This window comes from Cyprinodon tularosa, unplaced genomic scaffold (assembly GCF_016077235.1).
Source record: "Cyprinodon tularosa strain WSP-4 unplaced genomic scaffold, ASM1607723v1 ctg251, whole genome shotgun sequence".
NCBI lineage: Eukaryota > Metazoa > Chordata > Actinopteri > Cyprinodontiformes > Cyprinodontidae > Cyprinodon > Cyprinodon tularosa.
This window is the reverse complement of record NW_024038933.1, coordinates 446,650-470,745: the sequence shown is the minus strand read 5'-3', so window position 1 is coordinate 470,745 and position 24,096 is coordinate 446,650. Positions and strand designations below refer to the sequence as shown.

Genomic DNA, 24,096 nt, shown 5'->3' with positions numbered 1-24,096 from the left:
TGCAGCCATTAGTGAGCTCCTTTACCAGAATTCAATCATGCGTATGGTGCTGAAAAAATGCCTTTGGAAGGAAATAAAAACCAATTATGAAATGAGATTGTAAGGTTCAACACAAACAATTAGGTTTATTAATTTAAATTGATAATAAAAAGGACTATGAATATCCAGATACTTTAACCTTTAACCAACTTATTCAAACTTTGTTAAATAAAGCAAGAGAGAGTCATATACACATAATATACTCCTCTTTATGCCTATTATACAATATTTAAAACTAAATCCTGACAAAAATAATGAACCCAAACATTTTAGGTCATAATAACTAAGTTTTGGACCTGCAAAATTTTATTGATCCCTTTACAAAAGATGTCAGACGTCTTTGTTTGTTCCTTCAAGTATTGCTTACTGCTGAGACAGTTAAGATAAAACTTATTTCACCATTTTATTCAGGAAAAGTGTTTTGTCAAATTTTGTTGTATCTTAAACAAAAAATTTTTAGCCTCCATATCGAAGAGTTTGGATCAATCCAAACTATAATATTCTAAAACGTATCAGTCTTTGGACTCCTGTTTGGACTTCTTCTACTTTCTGTAGCTCTGCAAAAGGTCCCAATAAAAACAGTTTGTGTTTGTGATATGACATAATGTGGAAAGGGTTAACAATACTTCAGATTTTTTTTTTTTTATCAAGGCTTCCTCACCCTTTAAACAGTGCTCCATCATGGTAACTGATAGCTTTTTACTATTTTAAAAGCGTCCTGTTCTGTTTTCCTCCCTCTGTTACATTAAGGAAGCATGCTGGCTCCAGTATTCTTAAAGAAACTTTGGATGAGCTCAGTAAGGATAAAACAGTCAGTTTCTTCCTTTAGGAAATAAAGATTATCTTTGTTGTAAGAATAAGGGGCCCTTGAGTCCAAATTCAGAAGTAGGGAACGTCCAGCTGTGCAGTCAGTAACACCAGGTCGCCTGTAGACAGAGAGAAAGTTTGATTTCATCTTTGAAGCAGGCAGCTGCTGCGTGATCCGTAGGAAAGTGGCCGGGTGCGGAGGATTTACGCTCTGTGTGAGGGACTCCCTGCACATTGTGGTTTCTCCTCTTTGCTTTTGAGTTCTTTTCTCTTGATTTCCATGCATTGTCTCATGAGTCACTGGCAGGGAAGGGTTTTGTGTCTTTTTCTCTTGCATTTTGTGAATCTAATGATGCACTTATGTTGCCCCACTTTTCCCTTTTCTTCATACCTTACCTACTAAAGGAGGGAATGCCACTTTATTGGTAAGTGGATGTTAACCAGAAGGGAGTTAAACAAGAGTTACCATAAAAAAAAAAAAACACACACAGAGAAAATGGGTCGCTGTTCACATCTCAGCAAATGTTCTCAGGAAAAAAAAAAATCCACACAGAGAAAATTGAGTAGCAGTCAGTTTGTTTTCTGATTCAACTGATTCAATAATTGTGATCTTTATTTCGTTCCTTCCATTTCTGTGATGTTTCGTCAAGTTGTCTTCTCTTCCTGTTTTGTTTCATTTTTTTTTAGCCATTTCTAAAAAATTAAGAAAGAAATCCTGCAGAAGTCCTCTTTCTATTCTCCAGAATCTGTAGCTCTGTACTCTCTGCTCTAAAACTTATTCGGTTCACTTTTTCTTTATTCCCTCTCCTTCTTCTCTTCCTAGTTCTTTTGTTTGTTTTTGCGATTTTATTTTGATTTTTTTTTTCCAACTCATTATGGTTTTGCATGCCAAGTATTTGCATGCGCTGCACCATAGAGGACTATCTATAAGCCATATGGAGAAAACCTAGATCTTTTTCTTTTAGATGTTTACCTTCTGTTGGCAAGTAAACCGTAGCTCTTTATCATAAGCTTGGAAACATTCTGATGCTATTTTTGTCCTATTTCTTTTCTTTTTTTTTTTCCTTTGTTGGTCATGATTTCTCTGCAGAAGCTGCGTCTGCTGAATGCAAGCTCTGCAGGCATCCAGTCTACTTTACTAAAAGAGCAAAGGCTCCACAGCGCCCCCAGGAGGAACCAAGCGGAAGAGACTGGGAGTGTGGAAGGCAAGGTGGCAGCTATAGGGAGCCCTTTAACTCAGACATCTGGTAGGAGAAGCGGCCCGAGAGGCCGGAGACGGAGCTCCCACTCCCCCGATCACAGCAGTGACTCGGCCCACTCCCAGCACAACCACTCTCACAGAGGGAGGTCCTCCCGACATCAGCGAAAGTAAGTCAGCCACCTGAAATTTCCATGCTTTTATCACAAATGGACCTTCAAATCAGGGGGATTATTGAAAAAATGTGCTTTCTTCACCAGATCAAAAGGTGGACACTCCTCTAAGCGTCACAACCGCTCTAATCGGGGTCAGGCGCATCACAAGAGCCCATCTGGGTCTCCGGGGCGTCACTCACACACATCAGGTAGGAAGAACGAGGAGTCTCGGAGCAAAGCCAACCTCCGGCAGCGCAGCAGCTCCTGGAGCAGCGGCCGCTCGTCCTCACGCTCTGCCTCCAGAGACAAGGGCCCCGGCAAAGTCAAGTCCCCACACAGCAGACAGAACATCTCAAGGTGAGACCCTGCCGGCCTGTCGTCATCTAGAGTCATTACGCTGTCATCTGTCACTGCTGCTCTGACAGCTGACTGTGTGTCACGCAGAGAAAAGGACAGCGCCAACCGCTCTGACACCGACAGCAGAGCCCGGCGTCGCTCACGCAGTTACTCACCCATCCGGAAGAGAAGAAGGGATTCACCCAGCTTCATGGAGGCTCGAAGGATCACCAGGTAAGAATGTTTTAGTCTGGGAGTAACCATGCTGCTTCCTGCCGTAAAACATGTTTCTATTCTCCTATATAGATACAGCCAACATGTTCAGCAGCCTAAAGCTACAAAGAACCCTAGAAAAAACAAACTGACCTCTTTGATCCTATTTCCGGTTTATCTTTAGTGTCGGATAAAAATAACCTCCTGATGAACAGTATATGAGACGCCTGGCCTAATGTATGAACCAGCAGATTCAGGATGGACTGATGATAAACTCTGTCTAATGTACACATGTAACCATTCTGTCTTATTTTTCTCTTCAGCATCATCACATTACCTCAGCAATTAAAACCATCTTATATCCAAATCTACTGTATTGCTTCCAAAATGCTGCGCTTACGAAGTCGGACTCAGACGCTCGTGGCCCTAAATTAATAGAACAGTGACGTTGAACCACAATCATCACTGTAATTTATTGATGTGGTGTGTGATGAACAAACCCAGTGAAGCTCATAGGTTCATTAATGCCTTCAGTCGACATTAATCAAGGATTATAGTTTATATTATATAACATTTTAAACTTTTTACAAATTGAATCTAAATAAATTCTACATAATGCTGCATTAAAAATAGGTAGTAATTAGTACATTTACTGGAGTAACTTTTAGCAATAATAATAATAATAATAATAAAACACTGGAGTAAAAACTTTGCTATATATGTTCATGTTAAAAACTGATGTGAAAAAGGATAGATAGATAGATAGATAGATAGATAGATAGATAGATAGATAGATAGATAGATAGATAGATAGATAGATAGATAGATAGATAGATAGATAGATAGATAGATAGATAGATAGATAGATAGATAGATAGATAGATAGATAGATAGATAGATAGATAGATAGATAGATAGATAGATAGATAGATAGATAGATAGATAGATAGATAGATAGATAGATAGATAGATAGATAGATAGATAGATAGATAGATAGATAGATAGATAGATAGATAGATAGATAGATAGATAGATAGATAGATAGATAGATAGATAGATAAAGCAATACATTAGTTAAAAGGTAAAAACCGCTGTTAAACTAGCACGATACTTCTTTAGTTAAAATGTGAGGGTACTCTACCCACGTCTGGGTGCATATTACTCTGTAACACCATCACCACGGTGACATCTAGTGGCGACAGCGCCTCGCCTTAGTGCTGCTGGTCACAGAGAAAGGAAGATGGATGGAGCTGATGACAGGCCAGGGGAGCTAACTACTAATTAGTTAATTTGATATATTTTAAATGGTATAAAGATCCCTTAGAAACACTTTTTATTTATGAATTAATGCAGACTGTTCATTATTCATTCTGTTCATTCCCTGTAGATCATAATGAAGGAAACAATTCATTCAGTTGTCTTAAACTTTATTGCCCTGTTAATCAGTGGTTTAAAAACACCTATGAACCATTCAGCTCCTCATCACTAAGAAAACAAAATGATCAACTCATAAAAGAAATCAAAGCTATTTGTTAAAAATAATAAAGTTATGGCACAAGGGCTACGTTTAAAACGCTTTGAAGTTTTCATCACAGGCTTTTCCACAAAGTAAATGAAAATGTCCTCCAATAGTTTCCTAAATGGTGAAACTAGCCACCTGCAGCTGTACGGTTTAATAAAGATGGACCAGAAGCTGATTCCAGGGATCTGGTGGATTGCTTTGTTTTATTCATCATCTTGACTAAAACAAAGATGATTGTAGGTGTCAAAATAACAGGAACAGGTCAAACAGTGTCTCCATCATGGGAGAAGGAGTGGAGTATAAATACCTCGATCTTCACTTGGACAGCAGATGCAGTTATTGTGAAATAATATTTGATTTTGACGTCATGGCTTCCAATGTTCCCAGTGCAATACTGTGACGTATAGGACTGCAAATCCAACCAAGTTTAAAGTGAAGATATCTTTGCCTTACCAATCTTATCGCTCGGTAAAAATGATTGGCAGCGTGAGACCTTTAAATCTAACTGACAGATTTACGTTGGTTACTGTTTCTTATTTATTCCCTTCTTTGTGTGTTTAACACATATTCCCTGTAACATTCTGATTTAATACACATAAACTAACATTGGATTTATTTTGATTTCTTAATTAGATTTAAATGTATTGATAACTTTGTGTTTGTAGAGATCCTGTGTGAATATCACACTTATTTTAAGTTCTTCACTAAATGTTTTTATTTCTTTCTATGTGATGACATTCCACATGAATATGCTTTATGATGACTGCATTGCGTGTTAAATGAATATTCCACCACTCCTGTTCAATCAACCACTTGTTGATGCTCTCCCTGTCCAAGTGTAAACAGATGTAATGAGTGAAATGAGAATGCCTTGTCATGTTTGCTTCAGTCCTAAAGGTCCTCACATGGAGACAGCGGGATGCTGCTGAATTCGAATGCTGCAGGCTTGTTACCCTGGTAACAGTTGCTGTGCAGCAGAGCCCTGCTACTCTGACCCCTGAAGCTCAGCTGAACATCAAACCATCAGAGCTCCCCTGAGTAAACCTGGACTCATCCTCTTCTGCTTTTCTTTTTTTTTTTTGCCTGTCCTTTCTCTCTTTTTCTTCATCACATCTCTGAAACTTGCAGCTCTGAAGCTACACCCCACTGACGTTACGCACTAATGTTGCTGCACAGGGATGCAAGGATTGAAATGCTATCAAGGTTTATTTACAATGAAATGATTCTCAACATACAGGTTGTGATTTCTGATATCAGAATCCTGTATAGAGAAGGTGAAGGACCTGTTCAAACCCGGCACTAACAGACATATGGATGAGAACGCTCTGAGCAGACTGTTAAAGGTCTAAAAGGTTAACCTTCTGACCTCCTATGAATCAATCCACAGCATTTTATATTGAAAAAAACTTAAAATTTTTTTTTATTATTCTTATAAAAAGCAAGGTAATAAAAAAAAAACAATAAAATCATTATTTATAGATTTTTATTGTAATTTACAGAGAAAATATCTCTCAGATTAATTCAAACGCTTTTCCTTTGCCGTCAGCCCTCTGGTTTAATGGCTGTGCTTTTATTTTGAAAATGCATCAAACAGAGATGCTGTGGCCAATTCCAAATTTCCAATCTTTTGTGATGGAAGTTTTTGTAATTTTGTAAAGTCCTGTCCATTTGGTAACGATGCTAAATTACAATTTTTATTCAGGATCTATTTAAAAGAAAGAAAATGAAACTCCGAATGCTCTTATTTTCACACCCGAAAATCTGCATCAGATCACGAAATCACATCAAAGCTAATTTTCCATCTTATTTAAAATGGATAATAATAACGGATATTACAGATATTTATAATAACGAATTTTATTATTATTTGTGATTTTTAAATTATCCTTTCATATACTGTAACAAATTAGCAATAAAGTGTTACTGTGATTGATCATTAATCATCAACATTAGGTACATAGATGATAAGTAGATTTCACACTGTGACTGTGTGAGAGAGATATCAGCTCATGTTAAGCAGCTTTGATTTGAAACAAAAGGATTTCCTAAACAAAAATAAAATGTTTCTGCAACTGACCACTGGTAGCATCCATGGTAACTAGTAGCACAACTAGTACAGGTAGCATTACTCAATAGTTTCTCCATTTACTGATAAAAAATAAACTGATTTAAAGATTAAATAAATAAAAAAAACTATTGAGCCAATAAACTAAATTGAGCGATATTTACAGGTAGAAGCCAAAAAAAAACACAGCTGGCAATTCTCAGATGACTATGAACTTTATAAATGTTTTTTAAAAAAAGCTCATTTTGAGACTTATACTTCTAAACTGAAAAGTGTTAGCACAATATTTAAGCACTTAGTTATGCTTCATTCATTTGTCTTAACAAATGGTCAGATTTTTTTTTTGTTGGTTTCCAGTTCATTACTGTTTAGGGTTGGTCAAACATAAGTGCCACTAGTTTCAGTCACTTGCTCAGACCGTTTGAGTCCGATTGTAGTGCTAGGAGTGAATCCTCTCTTAAGGGATCCATGACTAGTTGAACGTTTTTACCTAAATATGTTGCAATTTTCTTATTAACTTAAAAATAGCCATTTTCTGCAACATTTTCTGCCTGGCTGTGTGTTTCCTGGACGGGGCCGCCTTTCACAGCTGCTTTCTGTATCTCTGCTTCTGTCTCCTTGAACCCCAGTCAGCCTCAGCAGATGGCCGCTCACACTGAGCCTGGTTCTGCTGGAGGTTTCTTCCTGTTAAAAGGGAGTTTTTCCTCTCCACTGTCACTACAATCATGCTTAGTGTGAAGGATTGCATTCGAGTCAATGAGTCAATGCAATCAACTGGGTTTCCGTAGATAAAAATTTTGAACCCATCTGACTGGATGTTCTGGTTGAACTGTAAAGTGCCTTGAGATGACATGTGTTGTGAATTGGCGCTATAGAAATAAACTGAATTGAAACATAAAAACTCATAATTGGACTGGAACTTACAGGAAGGCTAACATTGCCGAAGTTATTTTTAATCAAATTGCGTTTGACTGGTTTACATGCCTCAAAGTTTTCATGATTTATCTGTTAAAACAAAAAAAATGTGACTTTGGTTCTGCAGAACTTTGCCCCCACCAAAAACAAAAAAAAACATTTAGGCCTGGAATTTCTCCTTCTTCTGGTGCCTCACAACTATTATCTTATCAGTCAAATATTGCTTACAGAAATTTAGATGAAAATAAATCTATTGATTTAAAGTGGTGCATAATGTGAAATAGTGAATAATGCTGCAGTCCCTAGCAAACATTGTTTACCCAGAATGCATTGCAGTGTAAAAAGCTTTGTAATGTCCATGTGACAGTATTTTATTTAAATGCATTCAAACTAAACAGCTGACAGTATTTTGAATTTTTCGTATTTGCATCAACAACAGATATTACTCCAAATAAATCCTATTGTTACAGCTAGTCATGGATCATTTAAAGCTTCCACTTATAAAATGTTAAGCAATGAATTTTGATGGAAAGGTGGGAATGAAAGACTTGTCAGCCACCTTGATAGCATCTATCGGTCCCATAATGAATGTCTGTATGTGTTGGTGATGTGCTCTGCAGAGAGCAGGGGGTTCTTTAGTAGCTAACAGCTAATTACCTTACAGGAAGCTATCCCACGATTCCTTTTAACAAATCAAATGATTCCAGCTTTAACTAACAAAAGGTGTTTTCATTGTGTGGATGGAGAGCTGTTTATAACCCACATATCTAATCTCTTTCAGAGGCTGCACTTGTTTACCGTTTCTGGAATCTAACATTGATCTGCTAATCTTGTCTCAGATAACAGCCTAATCATCTTAATATTTTAACATCTCCCTCATTCTAACCTGTCACACTGCTTTCTTTGTCCGATATTTTTATCCCCTCCCGTTCCCCACTCTCCACACCAGTGCTCGGAAGCGCCCGATCCCGTACTACCGGCCCAGTCCTTCGTCGTCCAGCTACGACAGCAGCCCGTCACGGTCCAGCCGCAGCCGTAGCTACAGCAGCTACAGCAGCTACAGCCGCACCAGAAGCCAGAGCCAGAGTCACAGCCGGAGCCGCAGCAGGAACTGGAGCCGAAGTCGCAGCAAAAGTCGTAGCCAGAGCTGGAGCCGCAGCAGGAGTCGCTCCCACAGCTACTACAGCCGCAGCAGCTACGACAGCCCGGGCTTCTGAATGCATCCGATGGCGGAAGGGACAAAGAACACTAAAGCAAACAGACGATGAAGGCAAGAATAAGTCCTCCACTGAAGCGCCTGGAAAGTCCAGAGTCCAAACTCCTCCATCAGTGACGACTTTGTCTCCAGCACAGATCCTGAACAAAGACAGATGTATTTTATTATAGCACATTCATTTGAATCAAACTATCTATGATCTTGAGTCACAAAGAGAAAGAACAGCTTCCCTATTTCAGAAATCAGGTGACCGAGCCGAAGGAACAAATCCCAACACAGTCAGTCAGCATTTTCCATCCTATCCTCCACAAGGCAGCCAGAAGCGAGTGGGTCAACAAACACATGCTTCATGAATATAGAGAAACATATGTGTAGCTTAAAAACAGAAGGTGAATAGAAAACAAAAACAGACAAAAGGAAACCAGTCAGATATTCTTCTTACCTGCCATCATGTGCTCATCCCTCCAAAGACATCCATTTTACTGAGGAGAGGTCAACAAACAGAACAAAGAGCAACCCGGACAGATGAATGAGGGAACAAAAAAACAACTTTTTTTTATGGTTACAACTTTTATTGTGTAGATATGCCTGTATAGATTTAAACTCTGATAAGTTCTGGCTTTGTAAACTATGCACTGTATATTCCATTTAGCTTAAGAAGGTCTGTTTAGCATGTAACATCTGTCAAGACTCTCCTCAAAGAGGATTTACTGACTGAGAAGGGTGCCATTGAGTGTCTGAATGGAGGGGGGATGGAGGCTGTGTATCATGTACCTTTACTCTCCAACCTTTACCTTCGTTCTTACTAACCTGTGGATGTGTGTGTGTGTGTGCGCGTGTGTGTGAGGGCAAACGTCCTGTTCAAAGATTGGCGAGTACTCTGCAGCCTGAAGTCAGGCTGCCTGAAAGGAAAACTGCAAATTATCTCCATGCAAACATTTTAACCTCAACTATTTATGAATTTATTCTATCTGTATGTTTATTTATTGGAATATTTATTTATTTATTTATTTATTTATTTATTTATTTATTTATTTATTGTTTAATTTATTTGACTTTTTTCAGTGATGCATAAAGATCTTGCATTAGGATCTGATCAAATTAGATTAGGTTTACATACAAATGAAAATCTAAAGTGAGTTTTTCAGCAGCGCGTCTTTTTAGACTTCAGGTCCTCCTCTATGCTGTAAGCAGAAAAGTAACATCTTCCTGTTTGTGCTCCAGGCAGCAAAACGTTCTGCTCCATTTATGGCATCCTTTTAAACTCCGAGGCATATTTACACTGTCAGCTCCTTCAAGAGAAGATGACCCGTAAGATAACAAACCGGTGATACAATCACTAAAGTCTTCCTTTCCATACATGCGGTCTTTTTCCATTCATACGTACGACTCTCAGTAAGCAGCTTTAACCCAATTAATCAGTATATCATTGTCTCTTTTGTTTTCAGGTCCTTCTTTGTATTGTATAATCTAAGATCACTGATAATAAACAAAAGATGAATTGATCAAACTCCTATGTTTTGCCTTTTATCTCTTTATTACCTCGTCTATTCAGCCAATCCTACAATCCCCCCATTTAACGATCAACCTTTCAGACACTTAGATGGGTATGGGGTATTGCAGGCTAACAGAAGAAGCCAAACGACCTCAATTCCAAATGGATGGATCTGTTCCAATTTGCATGTTTTCAAAACAAAAACGAGGCTTTATTGAGCTACTGTATAAAACCTCGAGCTCAAAGCTATTCCTGACATTTTGAATTGAAAAATCTTTCTGGATGGGAAGCGAAATGTCTTCAAACTTGGAAACCAAGTCCAGTGGATTGTTTTTAAAAAAATGTTTGGAATATTCAATATAAGGAATATTAACTGTTATGGCGAGTAGGGGTCATGTTGAGCTGTAACAGAGAGAAATTCCGTTCTATAGTCAGATGGAGAATGTTTAAGTCATTAGTAGAGCTAAGAAAGGAGTTTCCCCATCTGTGCCAGAGGCCATGAGAGCAGTTCACTGTCCTCCTGTCCACCACTCAGTCAGAAGTATCCAGATCCTGTCATCTCACTAGCTGTTAACAGTTCTCTATACTCAAGAGTCCTTCCCCGCCCAACCACTGCAGAGACGTTCAAAACTTCTGCAGGTGATATGACTTTAGAAGGGAGTGGCCCCAGCAGGGGCTGTGGTACTGAAGCGCTTAAAAAAACAGCTTCTGGTCATTGAGCACTTCACAACTGCCCCCCATGCAGTAAACAGTCGTTTGGGTTGAAGCCAGCATTCTTCCTCATCCCTCCCCAGACCTCTAGGATGTTGTTAAACTACAGATTTACTTCCACCTCCATTATTTTAGCCTCTTTGTAACTTCTCAGTCCTGCCATTTGTGGAGCTATAACCTTCCTGCATCGTCGGCAGCGGATATGAAGACTGTTTTTCTGTCATTTGGCAAGAAGTCCAGAGAATTTGTGATACGAGGCTTTAAATTGATTAAACATCAAACTGGGGCTGGGCAGTTAATTGAACTAGAACTAAAATTGCAATTTAGAAAACTGCAATTTCATATCGCAGAGGCACTCAAGTTTTTGTCACAATACATTTAACAAGTGTAAGACACTAGATTTCTCCCTCCAGCCCTTTAGGTGGTGGTAATACGATTATAGTGAGTATACTGTTGCACATAAGGGGACAGAGAGTTGAAGCTAACACCTAGATTAAGGCCCCGTCCACACGAAGTCAAAACGAACACGAAACGCTAATATTTTCCAGAACGTTTGTCGTAAAGACGAAGACATAAAATAAATATGATCGTCCACACGAATGCATGAAAACGCTGCAAAATGTATGCCAGGCCTGTAAGTGGCACTGTCGTGCCAAAGCAAAAATAGCTTGGTTTCACGTGACGTCACAGTGCTGCGTCACGAGCCTGCGAAACTCAGATGTAGGGCAGGAAGTGAAGTAGCTGAGGATCTGCCGTCTGAAATAATGCCTATGTTTTGTGTAGTTTACGGCTGCTCCAATCGTTCTAACCGAGAAAAGGAAAAGAGCTTTTACAGAGTACCAAAGATTGTCGTCCATAAAGGTGAAAATTGTAAAAAGCTCACAGAACAACGCCGAAAAAAATGGATTCTAAACCTATGTCTGCGATCTGAAGGAGCAGAGTCTGCCAATGCCTGCAGTCTGCAGTGACCACTTCGTCGGAGGTAAGCTATAACGTTATGTTAGCTAGCTAACTTTTTTTTGTGGTTGTGTTTATATAGCATAAGGTTATCGTTAAATGCTTTTGTACTTAGTAATAATTAATAAGTTACCGGTAGTCTAATATGGATTTCATTGTGACTGTTTATGCTGTCCTAGCGCTTTGGGTGACGTTGAATCGGTAGACTGGGCTCCGACGGTCAACCTCGGTTATCAAAAAACTAAGCCCAAATCAGAAGCATCTCTTCAACGAGAGAAACATAAACAACTGTGAGGCTAGCCGCTACTGCTAACGCTAGCATCTTTTAACACATAAAACAATATAAGAACAAACACTCACCCTGGCGAAGACTAGACAATAATCGTTGTGGAGACGTTTGGTGCCGAGGTTGTGGACCCACCCGCTGACAAAGAAGTTATATGCCTTCATACATTTATAGGCCTTCATTTGCTGTTTGGTGTAATACGACGTCTGAAGGACCAGATAGTTCGTTATGTCAACGGCCTCCACTGTCGGCAAATCTTCAAGGTCCACCGAAAACTCACTCATCTTCATGAGGTACGGGTCACGTCCAACATATCTGTATATCAACTCCTTGTATCTGTGTCTTGAAACAGGCTCTAACTCCATACAATACGGGCTCTCAGTAACGGTATCCTCCATGTTTACACTAACTTCATAGACTTCCTGCCCTCCATCTGAAATCGCGCCCCCTGGCCACGTCATAATCGTCACGTGACTGAAACCCGGCTATTGGCGACGAAATGTTGGGCATGCGCACTAATATTTATACATGGTTGCCCTGCGGGTCCATTTTCGTGGTTCAGTCAAATTCAGGTGCTGAACTATGTCGTCTATATTGCTCTGTTCTTCCTGGAGATATTCCAGACGAAGAAGATTCTGTTGTAAGCCCGACAGCAGGGTGAGTAGCATTAGCAGCAACCATTCAACACAGTACGGCGCCATTGTTGTTGTGATACTGTGTCGCGCATGCGTGTTTAGAGGCGACGCTATGACGCATGCGTGTGAAAAAAAAAATGCGGTTAGAGCTTAAAGATGGAAACGCGAAAACGGCGTTTCAAAATCTTCCCACTCTGAAGGCTTAATAAAAAAAAGATTGTTTACAGACCCCCGAGGGGCCGGCTTTGTATGGATGAGAGGCTGGTTTGGTGAAAAATTTGTGCGTTTAGGCCAGGGTTTGACTTCGTGTGGACGGGGCCTAATGCATTATAGTAGAAGTAAGAACTTTTTCATGCTAATGTTACAGTAAAGTCCTGCAACATTGGATTCTTGACAATCAGGCTTTCAAGGTCATGAAAAAACTGAAACCATGGAGTAAAACATCAACATGCTTGTGCTTAATGCAAAAGGAAAATCAGAATAAAATCTTAATCGCAAATTAGTGGAAAATAATCGTAATTTAGATTTTTGGCAAAATCGTTCAGCCCTACATCAAACTAGTCAAAATGATATCCTAAGTTAATTTAATGCAGAATGCATTCATAGGTGATGGCTACAAGTTTAACTAGTCCGAGTCGGTAAGAGGCGCGCTCGCTTAGGGGCTCTCATCACGTTTAGCAGTCGGTTGCCAAGTCCTCCATTTCTAATGTCATTCTCTGGTTAGCATTAGCAAACATTTAATATACCTTTACAGAAGAGTACAGGTATAATGTTCACCTGTTTTACTTTAGTTTTCTTTTTATTGGCTTGAATTTAATCCTATTTCTCAGCCCCGTCTCCTGCTAGCAGAACCCAGCAAAGCCTGAGCCTCGTCCCACAGGACTTCAACTCATAATTCCTTGTTGGTACAAAATCCTTTCATGCCAACATTGGCATTGTAATGGTTATTTATATTTTTTTATATTTCACACCTGCCAAAAATTTTATAAAGCGATTACAGATTACCATATCATAAAGAGCACAACTCACTATAAGGCACGCCCACTAAATTGTTTGAAAAGAAAGTAAACTTTCATATATAAGCCGCACCAGGCTAATAGCTGCTGATACCTACTGAAATGTCTCCCACCAAACCTGTAGGGGGAGCTCTACATATAGCCCCTGGTGTTTGTTGGCTTGCACCAGTAAGAGCTCCTACTGAAAGATGGGGCTTCATCAGCTCTATATTTCAGCTCTGCAGGAGTTGATCCCAGTCTCTTCATTGGTTCAGCAGCTTTAATGCAGCAAATAAATGTCAAAATGTGTGATTTTGGGACATTTGTTCTCTGTCGTGCCTGCTGCTAGCATGTTCTTGTGTTAAATGAAAATGAGCCCTTATTCTTTCATTTCTTACTTTTACGTCCCCCTCTACGGAAGAGGATTAGGGCCACTGAAAAAAAAACAAAGTTAACTGATTTTTAAAATTTTTTTCAGTTTAACATGGGAAAAAATTCAGAATTCTCAGAATTCTGAGAAAAAAGTCAGAATTCTGAGATTAAAGTCAGAATTCTGACTTTTTTCTCAGAATTCTGACTTTTTTCTCAGAATTCTGAGATTAAAGTCAGAATTCTGACCTTTTTCTCAGAATTCTGACTTTAATCTCAGAATTCTGACTTTAATCTCAGACTTTTTTCCCATACTGTACTGAAATAAAAAAAAAAAAAAAATCAGTTAACTTTTTTTTTTTTTTCAGTGGCAATACTCTAGAAGTTCAGTTGATGTTTCTTTTTTACTAATTGTTTTTTTTTTATATGGAGGTTATGACCTTTAAAGCATGCAGAGGTGAAACCGGTTTAAAGATAACTTTAAACAGAGGAGGAGGCCTCAGATTTTAACAGACAGCTCAGCACGGTTTCATAGGCCGTTTCAAAACAATTCACACCTTCCTGCCTGTGACCAAGCATTTCTCACTGAGCCAGGCTAACAACGACACTCTAATGTTTGTGAAGGCCAATTTGCATGTGACTTTAGTTCTGCAGAACAGTACTTCCCCCCTAACCTTTAGGCCTGGAATTTCTCCTTCTTCAGGTTTCAATTTACTAAACCCATGAATTCCAGGAGTATTTCACTGCTACTACTCCTAATGTTTCTCTGTCTGGAGCAGCAGAACAGAAATATAAACATCTAATCTGCCCAAGCTGATTCTTCTGAACCGACTGCAGACTCTAGTTATATTGTTGTTAGTTGTGTGCATTAAAGTTATCTTCTATCAGTCACATATTACTTGTAGACGGCTTTGCAGCAAATGAAACAAAATTGAAAGTGGTGCAAAATGTTGTGGTCAGTTTCAAAAACAAACATTTCAACCTGTAATAGAATTCTATGAAGAAGACGGGTTTAATTGGATCACCTTGAATCAGATAAAATAATCTTCTTGTATGAGGCATTGATATAACTAAGCTTTGATCTATAGTAAAGGTTTTTAAGCTGCCAACGCTTAATAAACCACCATTTCATTCAGTTAAAATGTTTTTTGCATTAGGAATATTTTAAAATGCTGCAGCCCCCACCCCCACCACACACATCCTGTCCTGCTAAATGCAAACACAGCAAAAGGGTGGGGGTTGTCCAACTAGAGTCATTATTTTCCCGCTTCAAATCTGCCTTTTCAGAGACACTTATACCCACATATACAACAAACAAGAATCCTGTTTTCACCAAACTGAAGAGAAGCTGTTATTTCAGACTTTAACATGGTAAACAGAAGCATCCTATTAATGAAACTGTGCTGTTATAAAGACTGAAAGCTGCATATTTATTCCAAACCAAAGCCTTAGAAAACAGACAGTATGTATAAAATAAACAAAACCACATCAGGTTGCATGCAGTGCTCAGAAATCACATGCATTTTCTGAAGGTTTTCATTTCACTAATGTTTGTGACTGTTATAGGGGGAAAATTCACATTGGTATGTCTGGTAATTAATATCTAAAGATCTGCTATTAGTTTGATATGATCCCACAGCAGATAACCCTGTTCAGACTAAGGTGTTAGGTAACTTATTTATCACATTAAAATGAATCCTTATGCCAGAAAAGTACTAGATATAAAGCCTTTATCTTTAGCAGCCATGTGGTCAAGATCTTTCTAGACCCATCCCCCCATCTAGCTCTGTGACATCCACAGTTTTTTGTCTTCACATGATCCTGACAAATATCCAATATATTTCCCACAAACTGCAGCCACTTGCAGTAAAACTACCTGAAGGTTGACCCCTTTTATCTATTTTTAAATCCCAAAACTGTTACATCGGATTTTTTTTTAAATAGAAGTTGGATTTTTCCCCAGCATGGGGTTAAATAACTTAAATAATTCAGAAAAACACTGTCCATTATTGGGCTTCCCAGGATTTATTAGAACGAGAAATCTGAGGTGCTGCACTGTAAACTGTAAACAAAAGGAGCAGGGATCTTTTTGTGCATGGTAGTTTTGCCAACCATGAGGTCTCACATGGCAGTAAAACTGCAAGTCTGCTAAAAAAAACAGATCATCTGATCAATACTGACTGTGCTAGCTTATTATCAGTCCCACTGTGGGTGAAGGTTTCATTTTGTTTCTGTTCAAAGCAAAAAGTCTCAAGCTTTGTTATTAAAAACTATGCAAAAAAGTGTGTGGAAGTATTATTCATGATGCTTTCAACCTGATAAAGTGTATTAACTTGTATTTCAAAGCATCTAAAGTATTTTAAGGCTTAGATATTTACACCAAACCAATAAAGTGACACCATTTATATCCCCTTTCCATTCCAAGTTATTAAACTTTGATTCCGCTTCTATACATTTTTGAAAATGTGGAAAAATTTTACCCAGGTTATACTTTCAGATCAGCTAATATCAAAATTATATTTGATTTTAGCAAATTATTGCTTCTCAATCCAAAGGTTAATTTGAAAAATGAGGTGAAAAATGGAATTCCGGTTTCCATGCAACGAAAAGTATAGTATGCTGGCCGTGCCCTGGAGCGGAAATACACCTCCACTGGACTACAAGTTTTCAGACAGGCTTACCGTGAACATCGAACATCATATGTCAGAGCACTCACCACAGCCAGATCCCAATATTTCTCACAAAAAATCTCAAACAGCACTGGAAACCCAAAACAACTATTCTCAACAATAAATTTTCTGCTCAAACCTCCCACACATGCACATGTCGATAATAGTACTAGTCAGTGTAACAGATTTATGGACTTCTTCAAAACAAAGGTAGCATCAATCCGGTCAGCCTTCCCTGTTACAGCCCCATCACCATCACCCGCTGACGGCAGTCCCTCAACCCAACACAATACTTTCTCAGTTTTCTCAGACGTCACGCAGACAGAGGTGGAGAAGATCTTAAAAAGCATGAGGCCATCCACCTGCGTGCTGGACCCTCTCCCCACTGCACTACTAAAAAATCACATCACAGCCATCAGTCCATTAATCACAGCAATAATTAACCAGTCATTACACTCCGGTCAGGTTCCTCCAGCTCTCAAAACTGCAGTCATTCGCCCCCATCTGAAAAAGCCCTCACTCGACCCTGAAATCCTGGCCCACTACAGACCCATTTCAAACCTGCCATTCCTATCCAAAGTTCTGGAAAAAGTTGTAGCAGCTCAACTCCACAGTCATCTTCACACCCATAAACTATATGAAAAATTTCAGTCTGGTTTCCGATCAGCACACAGCACAGAGACAGCCCCGGTCCGCGTCATGAATGACCTACTCATGACTGCGGACCAGGGCTCACCATCACTCCTCCTCTTATTGGACTTATCATCTGCCTTTGATACCGTTGACCACACCATCCTACTCCATCGTCTTCAGACCACAGTTGGACTCTCTGGAACCACACTCAACTGGTTCCAGTCATATATCACGGGAAGGTCCGAATTTGTTGCCATAGGACAGTCCAATTCATCACCCCATACAGTCAGCTGCGGAGTGCCTCAAGGGTCGGTCCTTGGGCCGACCCTTTTCACCATCTACATGCTCCCACTCGGTCAGATAATCAAAAAACACAAGGTATCTTTTCATTGTTATGCAGATGACACCCAGTTGTACATAAAAATGGACTCCACTTCTCCCACAGTTCTGCCATCTGCTTTTCGCTGCTGCCTGGAGGAGATAAAGACATGGATGGCTGAAAACTTTCTACAGCTCAACAGCAGCAAAACAGAAGCCATTCTCATTGGCACCCCACACCAAACCAAGTCCTTCTCCCTAAACAGTATCCCTATCTTCGGTCAAAACATCCCTCTGTCCTCATCTGTCACAAACCTTGGTGTCAAATTGGATCCACATCTCACGTTTGACTCCCACATACGTCACCTCTGCAAGGTCTCTTTCCTCCACCTCAGAAACATCGCCAAACTCCGCCCCTCCCTTTCCCAACCCGACGCAGAAAAGCTAATCCATGCCTTTGTCTCCTCCAGATTGGACTACTGTAATGCCCTCCTCGTCGGGGTCCCTGGCAAAAGTCTACAAAAGCTGCAGCACATCCAGAACTGTGCTGCCCGGGTCCTGACGAGGAGGCGCAAACACGAACACATCACTCCAGTCCTCAGGTCCCTTCATTGGCTGCCCATCCAACACAGAATACATTACAAACTTTGCCTCCTCACTCACCAGTGCATACATGGAACTGCCCCGGCTTACCTCAAGGAACTCCTCACACCTCACACCGCCTCTAGAACCCTCCGCTCCACCACCTCCACCCACCGACTGCACCAGCCAAGAGTCAAGCTCTGCACAATGGGAGATAGGGCCTTCCAGGCAGTTGCCCCACAACTCTGGAATGGCCTCCCAGAGTCCCTTAGGGTCCCACAGAGTGTGGAGGCCTTCAAGAAAGGCCTCAAGACATTTTTATTTAAAAAAGCCTATGAACATTAGTTAGTATTTTATCTGTGTGGTTTTATGGTTATTTTACTGTTTTGTTTTTACTACGTATGTTATTTTACTGTAATGTCTCATTTTAACTATGTATACTGTTTTTATTATACTGTTTTGTTTTAACTATGAATTTTGTAGCACTTTGAGATTTTTTTTAAATGTAAAGTGCAATACAAATAAAATGTATTATTATTATTATTATTATTATTTTTAGTCAGAAAGCATCAGCAAGATTTATTTGGTTTCCACTGATGCCAGTCAAACCCATCAATTTAACATCCTGCTCTTTATGTCAGAATTTAGATGCTCCAATATTTTCCAGTTTCCCATATTTTTTATATTTTGTCTTTTTGATTCAAACCTTTGTCTAGTTTGAATTTAAAAGACAAATCTGTAAATTCTTATTAAACCTTAACTAAAATTGATGCACAAAAAAAAAAAAAATCACTGAGAATTTCAGAATCTTATACAGCTAAAGGAATTTACACTTTTATTTTTCTCACCCAGCGACCACAAAACTTGAATGTGTTTTTAAGCATTATAGGCCGACCATCTCAAGGTTGTGAGTATTTGGAAAGCAGGAGACAAAACATGTAGTTTTTCTAGATTATTTTGAACTATAAATCTAAAATGACATTATTCATATATAGTTACATTTCTGTTTTGGGTTCATTTTGCTCCATTAATTGACCTGCTTCAATGGCCCAGCTCAAGAAATCCCCCATTATAATGCTGCCATCATTCTAAACATGGGATAATTCTGCAGTATTTGTGACCCTGCCTATGAAAACCCAGCTAAAGTCATTTTTTGGTGAATCTCAACTTAATGTATAAAACCATTCTACACAATGTTAAGAATGTATTCTGAAAAATTCAGATTGATATCTCTAAAATTCACAGAGTAGGGATATCAATCTGAATTTTTCAGGATACATTCTTAACATTGTGTAGAATGGTTTTATACATTAAGTTGAGATTCACCAAAAAATGACTTTAGCTGGGTTTTCATAGGCAGGGTCACATTTATTCGGCCAATAGCAGATTCAGATTTTTACCTTTTTTTTATAAAGTAAAGTTTAAATTGTTTTCCTTCACAGATATGGACTTACTTTATGTTGGTCTATAACTTAGAATAATAATAATGAAATTAGGAGAATAAACATCTGATTAATTTCCTTATATCTAAATTCCCCCCTAAGTGTTTCATTTTATTAATTCAATTCAATTCAGTTTATTTCTATAGCGCCAAATTCACAACACATGTCATCTCAAGGCACTTTACAGTTCAACCAGATCATACAGTCAAATTGATACAAAGTTTTCTATCTAAGGAAAACCAGTTGATTGCATTGACTCATTGACTCAAATACAATCCCTCACACTAAGCATGCTTGTAGCGACAGTGGAGAGGAAAAACTCCCTTTTAACAGGAAGAAACCTCCAGCAGAACCAGGCTCAGTGTGAGCGGCCATCTGCTGAGGCCGACTGGGGTTCAAGGAGACAGAAGCAGAGATACAAAAAGCAGCTGTAAAAGGCGGCCCCGTCCAGGAAACACACAGCCAGGCAGACGAGCTCCAAGGCAGCTCCCATGCCAGAGGACGAAGAGAGCACATCCACTCAGTCACGGTCAGAGAAACAGGACCACACTGGAAAACAGGCCGATCTCCAACATCTATTAACAAGGGTGTTGATAGAAGCAGCACAGCTGATGTTTTTTTTCCAGGATGACGTCACAGCCAAACAGGAACAGACGAGGCAAAGCTACTCTGAGGAAAAGCAGAGAGAGCAGAAGGTTAGAGATTGAACTAACAGATTCTGCAGAATAGGAGAACAGAGAGAGAATGAAGCAGAATGATGAAATGGGGGTCCCTATGTCCTCCAAAAGTCTAAGCCTATAGCAGCATAACTATAGAGATAGCTCAGGATAACCTGAGCCACCCTAACTATAAGCTTTATCAAAAATGAAAGTTTTAAGCCTAGCCTTAAAAGTAGACAGGGTGTCTGCCTCACGGACTAAAACTGGTAGTTGGTTCCACAGGAGAGGAGCCTGATAACTAAAAGATCTGCCTCCCATTCTACTTTTAGAAATTCTAGGAACCACTAGTAAACCTGCAGATTGAGAGCGAAGTGCTCTGTTAGGAACATAAGGAACAATCAGATCTCTGATATAAGATGGAGCTTGGCCATTTAAGGCTTTATATGTGAGAAGGAGGATTTTAAATTCTATTCTTGATTTAACAGGAAGCCAATGAAGAGAAGCCAGGATAGGCGAGATATGATCTCTCTTTTTAATTTTCATTAGAACTCTGGCTGCAGCATTTTGGATCAGCTGAAGGCTTTTAACTACAGTTTGTGGACTTCCTGATAGTAAAGAATTACAATAGTCCAGCCTTGAAGTAACAAATGCATGGACTAGTTTCTCAGCATCACCCCTGGACAGGATATTTCTAATTTTTGCAATATTCCTCAGATGAAAGAAGGAAATTCTAGAAACCTCTTTGATATGGGATTTAAATGACAGGTCCTGATCAAAAATAACACCAAGATTTTTTACTTTATTATCTGAAATCAGTTTAATCCCATCCAAATGAAGTGACTGGCTAATCAGTTTCTTTTTCAGAGACTCTGGTCCAAAGACTATAACTTCTGTTTTGTCTGCATTCAGAAGCAGAAAGTTGAGAGTCATCCAGGTTTTTATGTCTTCAAGACATGTCTGTAATCTATGTAATGGGTTAGCTTCATCTGGATTTATAGACAGATATAGCTGGGTATCATCAGCATAACAGTGGAAATTAATCCCATGCTGTCTAATAATTCTACCAATTGGGAGCATGTATAAAGTAAAGAGAATTGGTCCTAGCACTGATCCCTGTGGTACTCCACAGGTAACCTTTGAGCGTGTTGAAGATCTATCATTAACATGAACAAACTGAATTCGATCAGATAGATAAGATTTAAACCAGTCTAGTGCTGTTCCTTTAATTCCAACAAAATATTCAAGTCTTTCTAAAAGAATATTATGGTCAACTGTATCAAATGCAGCACTAAGATCCAACAGGACGAGCACAGATACAAGTCCATTATCTGAGGCCATGAGAATATCATTAGTGACTTTCACCAGAGCTGTTTCAGTGCTATGATGAGCTCTAAAGCCAGACTGAAACTCTTCAAAAAGTTCATTATGGTGGAAGTGATCGCAAACTTGTTTGGCAACTACTTTCTCAAGAATTTTGGATAAGAAAGGAAGATTGGATATAGGTCTATAATTGACCAAGTCATCTGGGTCAAGAGACGGTTTCTTAAGCAGAGGTTTAATTACAGCAATCTTAAAAGCTTTAGGTACATATCCCTGTAACAGAGATAGATTAATCACATCTAAAATGGAGGAGGAGATCAAAGGGAATACCTCCTTAAATAACCTGGTTGGAACTGGATCTAACATACAAGTTGAAGGCTTAGATGAAGACAATAATTTTGCTAATTCAGAGAGTTCAACTGGATCAAAGCAGTCTAAACCCGGTTCAGATTCCATGACTACCTCAGGTACAATCGCGGATAGAGGAGTGCTTATGATCTTATTTTTAATAAGATCAATCTTATTTATAAAGAATCCCATAAAATCATTGCTGCTAAGAGCAGGTGGAATGGACGGTTCAACAGAGCTATGGCTCTGGGTGAGTTTGGCAACTGTATTAAAAAGAAATCTAGGATTATTCTTATTCTCCTCTATTAATGAGGAGAAGTATGCTGCTCTTGCTTTACAAAGGGTCCTCTTATACAGCAGTAAACCATTTTTCCAGACTAGGAAGGACTCTCGCAGGCCTGTGGAGCGATATATTCTCTCCAGTTTCCTAGCATTTTGCTTCAAAGTACGCAGCTCTGCATTAAACCAAGGAGCAAGCTTTCTATTTTTAACGGTTTTCATTTTCAAAGGAGCTGCGTTGTCTAAGGCAATACGCAGAGAACTAGCAACCCCATCAACAAAATCATCAACCTGTGAAGGGGAATAAGCTAAGCTTTTGCACTCTGCAGCACTGCTCAGTGACACAGAGCAGAGAGAAAGTGAAGCAGATTCTTTAAAATTTATAACTGCACTATCTGATAAAGATCTACTAAAATTGAACCTTCTTTTGGGGGAGGAGAACTCTGTTAAAGTAATCCTGAAGGTTATTAGAAAGTGGTCAGAGAGGACAGGGTTGTGAGGAAATACTGTTATTTCTTCACATTCTATGCCGTATGTCAGCACAAGATCCAAAGTATGAAGATGAGAATGCGTGGGACTATTCACATTTTGAACAAAGCCAATAGTGTCTAAGATAGCATTAAAGGCTGCTCTTAAGCTATCGCCTTCAATGTCAGCATGGATGTTAAAATCTCCCACTATGATGACCCTGTCAGTATTTAATACCAAATCAGAAAGGAACTCTGAAAACTCATCTAAAAATTCAGAGTAAGGACCTGGTGGACGATACAAAGTTACAAAAAGAAGAGGTTTTCTTGCCTTGAAATTTGGATCAGGGAAATTAAGGGTTAAATGTTCAAAAGAGTTGTAGGTATTAATTGTTTTGGGAGTAATCAGTAAGTCAGACTGGAAGATTGTTGCTACTCCTCCTCCTCGCCCAGAACTTCTGGGGATGTGAAAATTTAAATAGCTTGAAGGAGTTGCCTCATTTATGCTCACATAATCCTCTTGCTGCAGCCAGGTTTCTGTAAGGCAAAACAAGTCAATGTGATTATCACAAATCAAGTCATTAACTAGTAGACTTTTAGAGGAAAGCGATCTTATGTTAAACAGACCGCATTTAATTGTTTTAACTTTTTCCCCAATTGGAGTTATTTTGATTTTAATTAGATTATCATGATTTACTCCTTTGGGAATCTTTGCTAATTTATTAGATTTTGGTCGTGGGCAAGACACTGTCTGGATGGAGTAAAGAGTGGGTAACAGTAGAGAAGCTGCAGAGATGTGTGTTAAACTACAACTCTGCTTCCTGGTCTGCACCCTGGGTGGTCAGGGTTTTGGAGGACTAATAAATGTGGCCAGATTCCTAGAAAGAAGAGCTGCACCATCCAAAGTGGGATGGATGCCGTCTCTCCGAATCAGACCAGGCTTTCCCCAAAAGGATTGCCAATTATTAATGTAGCCCACGTTGTTTTCAGGGCACCACCTAGACAACCAGCGGTTGAATGACGACATGCGGCTAAACATGTCATCACTGGTCAGATCAGGGAGGGGACCAGAGAAAATTACGGAGTCCGACATTTTTTTTTTATTAGCTTAGAATAAAAAGGCTGTGTATAGATGGTTGTTATTTATGCAGTAATATAACCCGTTTACAAAGGAATCTATCGAGTTTCTCCCAGAACAATCCTGCTTCCCTCCAGCTTGTTCTGGTTTCTTTTAGAAGACCCTAGAGGGGAGGGGATTCTTCACAGGATAGGGGTGGGCTCTCCTCAAAGCCCTGGGTAGCTGATACTATGCACCGCCCTCCTGTTGGATTCTATTTACATGCAGCAATGGCTACAAATAGAGGTTCTAGTACTTTCCAAGACATCTTGTGGGTGTGTACTGGTAGAGTGGGTGGGATGTTTTGACTGGGGGCTGGGGTCTTAGAGTGTATAAAAGCTCTGTGC

At 39.3% G+C, this 24,096-nt stretch overlaps 1 protein-coding gene across 1 annotated transcript in view; it reads left to right on the top strand.

Moving 5' to 3' along the window:
* srrm3 (serine/arginine repetitive matrix 3) overlaps positions 1 to 9,983 on the top strand; it is a 117,254-nt gene extending 107,271 nt beyond the window's left edge. The window contains exons 11-14 of the mRNA XM_038288330.1: positions 1,937 to 2,214; positions 2,305 to 2,556; positions 2,644 to 2,769; positions 8,201 to 9,983. Coding sequence (XP_038144258.1) covers positions 1,937 to 2,214; positions 2,305 to 2,556; positions 2,644 to 2,769; positions 8,201 to 8,468 — 924 coding nt within the window. The 3' untranslated portion in view covers positions 8,469 to 9,983. The remainder of the gene's footprint in view (positions 1 to 1,936; positions 2,215 to 2,304; positions 2,557 to 2,643; positions 2,770 to 8,200) is intronic.
* Positions 9,984 to 24,096: the final 14,113 nt, after the last annotated feature.